General features: G+C 54.3%; 1 protein-coding gene across 1 annotated transcript; it reads right to left on the bottom strand.

Moving 5' to 3' along the window:
• Nucleotides 1-4,634: 4,634 nt before the first annotated feature.
• On the bottom strand, nucleotides 4,635-8,939 carry ISF_09982 (Armadillo-like helical; the record flags this gene model as incomplete). Its single annotated transcript, XM_018853581.1, has 3 exons — nucleotides 4,635-8,546; nucleotides 8,593-8,733; nucleotides 8,820-8,939. The coding sequence occupies 3 exons, from the start codon at nucleotides 8,937-8,939 to the stop codon at nucleotides 4,635-4,637; spliced, it is 4,173 nt and encodes a 1,390-aa protein (XP_018699230.1).
• Nucleotides 8,940-9,294: the final 355 nt, after the last annotated feature.

Below are 9,294 nucleotides of genomic sequence, written 5' to 3'. Positions count from 1 at the left end.
GGCATTACAAGGTCATAATGAGATGATCCAGTCTCTTTATGCGTATGGTTCGCCACTCGATAGCGAAACAGATGCTGGCGAAAGCGTCCTTATGTTTGCTGTGAAGTCCGGCAGACTTTTCGCGGTAGACACACTTCTTGCCCATGGTGTATCCATCGGCACGCAGTGCCAGAAAGGCTGGACGGCTCTGCATGTTGCCGCCTATCACGGGCAACCGGTCATAGCGACGCGACTGCTTGCCGCAGGTGCTCACAATGATGCCCTTTGTAATTCCGGGGATACTCCTCTCCATTTAGCGGCCGAAGAAGCGCATGCCTCTATGATTCCCATTCTGTGGGCGTCAGGGGCTTCTATGGATCCCATCAGTGGCTTCGGCGACGCGCCAATACACAGAGCTGCCATGAGGGGGCACATGAAGTTTGTCCGAACACTCCTAGTGAACGGAGCCAATGTCAACATAGTCAACGCAGAGGGGAAGACAGCCTTACATTACTCGACCCGAGCAATGAATATCGCTGTTTCCTGTCTACTTCTCAACTATGGGGCAGACCGGGCCCTCACAGCAGATGACCCAGACGTTTTCCAAGTAGTTCAGAATCTAGAAGTATATCCACCTGACGGCGCGTATCCATTCTAGCCTAGTCAATAATAATAGGGTTTCTCTTACTCTCTCCAGGATCCTTATCGTCTCGCTTCCGTTTGATACCATGAGCTACATTCCAAGTCTTAAAAAGTTGCACAATAGTAGAATGACCCCTGTTGCGAGCATACCATTCAGGTGTACGCTTCCTCTTGTCCGTGAAATTCGGGTTTTGGTGCTTAAGTAGCAGCTCGACAGTCTCAACATGTCCATAGTATGCTGCGAGAACTAAAGATGATTGTCGATGCTGACGATTTGCAAGAGGAAGGAGCTCACTAACGAGTCCTACATGCCCACGTGCCGCAGCGCAACAGCAGATAGGAAGGAGCAAATTTGACTTAGTGTCGTGACTAAGAAACTTCGAGGTGAATCTCGCTTCAAGTTGGTTGCTTGCCTGTTCAAGATAGGGGCGTGGGGCGCGTATTCCGTGGGCGTACATAACTTCAATGACGTCAAATTTGCCATTCGTAAAAGCAACCTGGAGTGCCGTTTCGCCACTGGCATCCAGTACATCGGGAGAAATTCGCCCATCATCAAGAAGCAGGTCCACTGCCGACGCCGATCCGTGTCGAGCAGCGACGTGCAATGCTGTTTGGTCGAGGTCATCTCTGACGGTCAGGTCAATAGCTCCAACAGTGAGTAGTAGCCGAAGGATTTCGTCGTTTCCAAATTTGCAGGCTAGAAGAAGGGGCCGACCGTAGTCTGCACGTTGAATGCCGTTGGGTTCAATTTCGTCGCATTCGAGCAGCTTGCGCACCACATCTGTCTGGCCGAGGAAGACTGCCAGAGGGAGAGGCCTCCACGTGTGGCGCCCGTTTCGCATAGTGATCTGAGGACCGCCATGCTCAATCAGTGTAAGGGAAATGTCCTCATAGCCTCCCCAAATCGCACGGACAAGTGCCGTATCACCATCGCAGTCTCGGGCATCCGTCCTAAAACCCTCAATGCCTTGCAAGAGTTGGATCCGTTCAATGTCCCCTCGTTTAGCAAGGCAAGGTAGACAAGAAGTTCCAGATCGCTGCACATTCCGATGTAGGAGATAAGGCTGAAGTAGCTGTGATAACCCGCGATTCGTTCGGCTGAGGTGACTCACTTGGCGCTCCGAGAGGTGGTCACAGACCTCCAGCCATATCTCGGGCGGAAGCGAGCGGGTTGGGGGCTGGTCTGGCTGTTGATTCATCCTGGCCGAGGCGGGTAAGAATGAGCAGAAAGTTGTGGAAGTAAAGATGGAAAGGGGAGAAATCGCCCAACCCTCCAGGAGGGGGACAGCATCATATATATCCTCAAGGCGGCCGCTTTCCGAGGCCAGGTACTGTCAGCAGACTGCAACCTCGCGTCCAGCTCTGGCAAATAGGAACGTCCTCTGGGTGTGGCGTGTTCCTTGAGAGCCTAGGGTACGTTGGCATTGAGTGATGAGTACTCCTTGATGATGGAGGAGCATCGAACCTGTGGCAGGCGAGCGGCGCAAAGTATCTCCGGTCAAGCATCTATGCTTCGGCTTGTTCTTCATTGTTGTCGAGTGATCTTCTTCTGGGGTCGCTCTCGTGACACTTTGTTTCTAGAGATTCGCAGGCAGATGGGCGACGTGACAACAAACGCAGCGGCGCCTTGCCGCCGAGTTTATGGTGCGCCTCGACCTCGTCACTCCTTGTAACGCCGGTCCAGGTGCAACACACCACTCCCTATTGTGAAGAGCCGAATAAGTTGAGGGCATCATGTGTAGGTTCCCTCGCTCTGAGCCAGGCCAGACATGACGGGACTTGTCTGCGCTTTGGTCGTCGGTCCACAGGCAACCAACCACCCCGTATTTACGGAGAGCCGAGTGCCTTGAGGGCATCTTGTGCAAATTCCCTCGCTCCGAGGCAGGTCAAGTTGAGGCCAGAAATGAGACTGGACTTGCCCGCACATTGGATGTCGACTGGATTGAGCTCGGGGTGCTGGACATTTTGGGATATCCCGAGTTGCTGCAACCACGAAGGCAGTGGTGTAAGGGGTCAGCACCTCGGCCTCCATCCGCTTGTCGGAAACCCTATCGCTTAAAAGGCTTCTTCAGTTGCGGCTCTATCTCTGCAGCTTTCGGGCGGGCTATCGGGCGGGATGTCGAGTGGGATCGGGCGATATGCCATAATACCACGAGGCTCTCTGCGTAAACTTCCAGATTTGGGCGTAGCATATTGAATAGAGATGAAGAGCGATTGGGCTCGACGGGCTGGTAGCCGAAGCCTGATAAAAGTTTGAGCTCAAAAACCCGTTGTCGATCCCTTTTTTTGATCGATCCTCGTGTTGCTACCAGACTGTAACGCGGAGTGCAAGGGTGTGCCCGCCGTGTGGTCATGCACGTGACAGCGGCGTCCCAGACCTCCAAGGCGGAAGCACGTTCAAAAAATAAAAATGAAATAAAATAAAATAAAATAAAATATGGCTGCGAAGATACCGAACTCGGGAACCAAGGTGCCTACATATACTTGTATTACAATGTTGGCAAAAAGTGAAGCCATCACGAGTACCAGTTGTTGAGACTGGCAGAACTTTATGGGGTGCGCAACCCACAAGGAACCCCTCACCCGGTGGTCGGCCGACTCCATGCTGCCCGAACATGAGCAACTGAAGATAGCTGCTAATCGCTTGTGAAAGTGGTATTGGGTGGCCAGCCCACTAGACGGGTCTCCGTTCGCTGGAACGGATAATGATCTGGCTAAGTGGCTGGTTGAGAACTGCTGGGGACAAAAGTTATTGAAAATGCTTACTGGGTACTCCAACGTAATGGAAATCGTCGAGACTGTCTCCCGGTTTAGTGGCGGCATGGTAATGTCGCATGCCAGCGGATCCGAACAGTGGAGAGCATCGCAACAGTGGCTTGCTGCGGTAAATGCATTGTGCAACGACTAGTTGCAAAGCTGCGTTCTGCCAGCGACCAGCGTTGTCGGCCTGAAGGTTGTAAAGAATATTTAATCTGAGGGAGTATCGCTATAGACAAAAGTAAATCTGAAGCGACGCGCCATAATCTCATAGAATACACCACCAAGTCAGTACGATAATGTAGCACATTCAGAGAAGAACTCGAGCCACTTAGGGTAGGACCATATGCCTATGGTAAATATATCTCTGAATGAAAGTAGTCAACCAGTATACATATTACATGGTAGCAGACAATGCCAGCGGGCAAGAACAGCACACAATACATCACGGAAAGATACCGCAAAGAGATAGTGGCGGTTCATTGTCTTAGCAGATTACCGAGAAAGGCGAAGACCCCGCTTCTACCGAAGCTATGACAAACAGTGTGTATTGGTGCTTCAACAACGCTAAAAACGCTGATGCTGTTGCGGTATGTTATTGTGGTAGAAGTGCATCATAGAAAGATATCGCACCATTCTTCAGTTGTAATGTGCGGGATGAATCTTGTCATATCAAATGATGCCATCAGATCTGTAGTATAGCACCCGCTGAACTCTTTCTATCCCACGACAGTAGGTACATAGAAGGTCTGTTGCGTTTCTTCGAGAATAATTCAACTGGTCATAGATCGACGTCATTCTTTTACTGATGGAGTCTGCTCCAGCCGTTCGTTGCCACGCGCCCACTGTCGTTGGTGAGGTGAGGGCATTTTCTCCTTTACTGTCTGGAGTTCCACAGGGCTGCTAAGTCTACCTAATCAACAGCACCTATAAACCCAGTCAAGTCAAGTGCTCCAGGTCAGGCGACTCTCTTCCACACACCTGACTGCAACCATTGGACATTCGGCGCGCTCCACACGGCCAGACGGGCGCGAAACATGTGAACAAAACACATGCGTCCGATTCACAAAAGAGCACGAATCCAATCTATAATGAACGCGCACTCCTACGACCTTCCTAAGCAAAGATATTAAAATTTTAGTTTAAAATAGGAGCATCTCGGTAAACATGTTCTGAATTCAATGCAGTTCTTGCGGGCAAGCGGCTTAATAAACTAAGAACTATGTGATCTAGTATATATAGATTCCACTGCATTGTTACAAACCATCCTTTCCCATCCGCCCGCCGTTAAAACCGTCGGCCACCAGATAGGACTGGTTGTGCGACAAGCTCTCCCCGCCGCTGGTTGATGGACAGTCAGCTGGCCGCGCTCCGTTTATCCAATCCCAAAATTCGTTCTGTTGAATATCGACAGAGAATTCTGTAATACCATCTGGCATGTTAATATAGGAGTTGTCTTTTGCAATATACCAACTTAATTGTTCCTTAAAACTCCGTTCGAGTAAAGCCTTATAGAGAGACGAGATGAGAGGCCCCTTAAGTAGAGTGAAACAGAATTTACCGTGCCTCTGCATTAAAATATCGACAGCGGCTCTTCGCACGAACTCGGCCTCGTCGCTGAGCCGCGCCGCCACGGCCGTGAGCGCCTCGTCCGGCAGCGCCGCCCGCCCGCCTAGGGCCTCGATAGCGTCCCTTCGCACGAACTCGGCCTCGTCGCTGAGCCGCGCCGCTACGGCCGTGAGCACCTTGTCCGGCAGCACTGCCCGCCTGCCTAGGGCTTTAATAGCGGCGCTTCGTACGAACTTAGCCTCATCGCCTAGCCGCGCCGCCACGGCCGTGAGCACCTTGTCGGGCAGTGGCGCCCGCCCGCCTAGGGCCTCGATAGCGGCCCTTCGCACGAACTCGGCCTCGTCGCTGAGCCGCGCCGCCACGGCCGTGAGCACCTCGTTAGGCAGCGCAGTGCGCCCGCCTAGGGCCTGGACGGTGGCCCTTCGTACGTCCTCGGCCTCGTCGCTGAGCCGCGCCACTACGGCCGTGAGCACCTTATTAGGTAGTACTGCCCGCCCGCCTAGGGCCTGGATGGCGGCCCTTCGTACGTCCTCGTGCTCGTCGCTGAGCCGCGCCGCTATAGCCGTAAGCACTTCATTAGGTAGCGCCGTGTGCCCGCCTAGGGCCTCGACGGTGGTCCTTCGTACGACCTTATCCTCGTCACCCAGCCGCGCCGCCACGGCCGTGAGCACATCGCCTAGTAGCGCCGCCCGCCGGCCTAGGGCCTCAACGGTGGTCCTTCGTACGACCTTGTCCTCATCACCCAGCCGCGCCGCCACGGCCGTGAGCACCTCGCCTGGCAGCGCCGCCCGCCCGCCTAGGGCCTGCACGGCGGTACTTCGCACAAACCAATGCTCGTCACCGAGCCGTGCCGCCACGGCTGTAAGCACCTCGCCTGGCAGCGCCGTGTGCCCGACTAGGGCCTCGATAGCGGCCCTTCGCACGAACTCGGCCTCGTCGCCGAGCTGCGCCGCCACGGCCGTAAGAACCTCGTCCGGTAGCGCCGCGCGCCCGCCTAGGGCCTCGACGGCGGTACTTCGCACGAACCAGTGCTCGTCACCCAGCCGCGCCGCCACGGCCATAAGTACCTCGCTAGGCAGCGCCGCCCGCCCGCCTATGGCCTTAATAGCGGCCCTTCGCACGAACTCGGCCTCGTCACCCAGCCGCGCTGCCACGGCCGTGAGTACCTCGCTAGGTAGTGCCGCCCGCCCGCCTAGGGCCTCGACGGCGGTACTTCGCACGAACCAGTGCTTATCACCGAGCCGTGCCGCCACGGCCGTAAGCACCTCGCCTGGCAGCGCCGCCCGCCCGCCTAGGGCCTGGATGGCGGCGCTTTGTACGTCCTCGGCCTCGTCGCTTAGCCGCGCCGCTATAGCCGTAAGCACCTTATCGGGTAGCGCCGCCCGCCCGCCTAGGGCCTGGACCGTGGCGCTTCGTACGAACTTGTGCTCGTCGCCGAGCCGCGCCGCTACGGCCGTGAGCACCTTGTCCGGTAGCACCGCCCGCCTGTCTAGGGCCTTAATAGCGGCGCTTCGCACGAACTTAGCCTCGTCGCCTAGCCGCGCCGCCACGGCCGTGAGTACCTCGTCAGGCAGCGCCGCCCGCCCGCCTAGGGCCTCGACAGCGGCCCTTCGCATGTCCTCGGCCTCGTCGCCGAGCCGCCCCGCCACCACTTTAGCGATACTTTGCGGAATTGAGGCTCGAGAAGCTAGCGACTGCAGAATTGTTTTCCGAACATCACTAGACTCATCGAGTAAGGCAGTCTTCAGCGCTACCTCGGGAAACTCAACTTCACTTGCCAGACTCGCACTTTTGTTGAATTTGCATTCAAACAACAGCCACTGTGCCAGCCGTTCCTCTAGGGCCTTCCGTGCTGGCAAGTCGCTCGATATTTCGCTCAAGCAATGCATGACCAGTCGCTGATGCGTAGGACCTAAGAGGTCGAGCGGTTCCTCCTCGATTGTAGCGATGAAGTCTGGTGACTGGTCACTTCCATCAAGCAAGCCGGCAACAAAGCGCCAGAAGATGTCGTAGCGTGCTGTGTATTTGTGTTTCCTAAGAAATTCTGCGGGAGGACTTGCTTTTGTCCTAGTATTCATACTGCTGAGTGTTAGAGACCAGAGTTGTCCCTCCGGATCTTTCCACTGCCGCACAAAATACCGTGCCGCAAAGTACTCTTGAAATGTCAGGTGTATAAAGTGGTAATTTTGGTTGCGATATTCTGATGAGAGATCTGACGTTCGCAGGAAAGATAGTGACGGCAAGGTCTTGTCAGGTAAGAGGTTTGGTGCGAAGCGGTCCGATATGCTGTCGAGGTGTTCTGACGTAAAGTCGATGACATCGTTGTACAGCCCAGTAAAGGCGAGGCTCTCAATGAACACCATTTCATCCCTGACAAATCCTTCGATCTTCCGCCTGCCAGCCGTTGCTATATTTTCCTCTGTTAACTCTTTGTCTTCGTGTTTCTTCTTCAATCGTAAGACATCCTTCTTCCACAGTTTCAGCTCGATTTCTTTGTACATGGCAGTCATCGTGTTCAGTATAGCGTCAGGTTTCAGGTCATCCCAGGTGTAACAAAGGGCGTCCAATTGGATTGGAATGCGTACAAGACCCTGGATGAGCCAACGCTCTTCAAGGAACGACTGGACTTTGTCGACTTTGGTGCGATCAGTTACGCTCGTTTTTGGATTAGTGAAGGATTTTTCGATATACTCGTTCACCTGATCGGGGCCGAATCCAATCGTTTCCAGTTCGAGGTCCAGGTTTAGCGGAGGCTTGGCCGATGGTCGGGTCGTGATGACGACGTAGGGCTGGGTTAAAAGCTTGGCGAGAAAGCAGGCCATGCTGCCGTTGCCTGTCAGGTCCTGGGATACTTCGTCTAGGCCGTCGAGGAGAAATAGAGTCTTGCTGCTCTTAGTTTCCAATGCACAGGACAGCGCACGAGCGAGGTTAGGTCCATCCGTTGGCAGCAAGAATTCATGGCTAAAAAGATGTTCCAAGGTGTACTTGGCTTTCTTACGTCTTTCCGGCAGCTTCAGATTTCGCAGAGGCACCCAAAGCACACGGTCAAACAATTCGTTCCATTTGGCCCACGTGCCTTTAGTAAATTCATGAACAATCTTTTTGCACAAGGTAGTCTTGCCAACACCTGCACGGCCTCTAATCAAGATTCTTCGTGGATGCATCGGTTGGCCGTCGCTTCCCTTGCGTTCGTTGAAAATTGCTGCCAAATCGACCTGCATAGTCTTGTCGGGTGCCTCAACCTTCTGCCGGGCGAGGATGGAAAATGGGGATGGCGCTGTGCCCCCCTTCTTTAAGTGACCTGCGTTTAGGCCGGATTGTCCCACGATGGCTAGGTTGATGTAGCACTGATCCATAGACAGTGACTCGCCCGAGAGTCGTTCAATCTTAAGCCTGTCCGCCGTGTAGTGCTTGTCGCGTATCCATGTGTCGGCTTGGTCGAGCAGCGATGGGGTCTTCAGGCGTTGTATCGCCGCTGCCAGCTCCGTGAACAGCGTATCGGTCGGCCCGCCGCACTTGTTAAGCCCGGAATGATCTGTCTCGATGCTGTGCCTCTTGTCGCAATCGGCGTGGACCGTGGCGGAATCTCGTGACACCACCTGTAGAATGTTAGACGGCTGCCGAGAAAGAAATGCACATGCTTACGACGCCCAGCGATAGCCCCAGTAAATAGGTCTTCTTCGTCTCGTAGAAGGATATGATCGGAACTTTTCGTGGTCGACGTTCGTTCGGGGCTATACGAGAGCCGAATGCATCCGCAAGGTTGCTGAGCTGGGCATTATGATTCTGCAGAGACAGGAGCAGCGTCGTGTCCGATCCCAGGATACAGGTCACAGAGGCCAGCACAGCGCCAGCAACAGACACCGACGAACCTTGATGAGGTGCTCCGAGAAATATGATACCCGCAGTAGTATCAACGATGTCTTGGGAGTCGCTCCCACATAGAGCCTTGTAGAGGTCAGACGACACGAGGTTCGACTACTAGGGCACATCGCTATACCTGCTTGACGATGATACCGCCTAGGCTGTGTCCGATGAAGATAATAGGGAGATGCTAGTATAAGCATCAGCGATGTCCGGCCACGGACGTCGTAATCCTTACGGGGGATGATCGATTGGCCTTGATCTCCTTTAACAGGCATTTGCCAATCTCCTCGGTGGTCTTGACGGGCGCGTCAATCAGCCAGTTGGAGTCATGGGCAAAATTCAAGATCCTGGCATCAGGGAACTCATCCGCGAGGAGATCGTTAAGCAGGTGGACTCTCGCAGGCTGTGCAATTTGATATTCGGCCTCATTCGGTCCTTTGATTTTTCGAGCCTCCCATGTGTGATACGGATGTGCACCGA

Source organism: Cordyceps fumosorosea (assembly GCF_001636725.1).
Source record: "Cordyceps fumosorosea ARSEF 2679 chromosome Unknown scaffold_121, whole genome shotgun sequence".
NCBI classification, from domain to species: Eukaryota; Fungi; Ascomycota; class Sordariomycetes; order Hypocreales; family Cordycipitaceae; genus Cordyceps; species Cordyceps fumosorosea.
The sequence above is the reverse complement of the archived record's forward strand: the minus strand, read 5'-3'. Positions and strand labels throughout refer to the sequence as shown.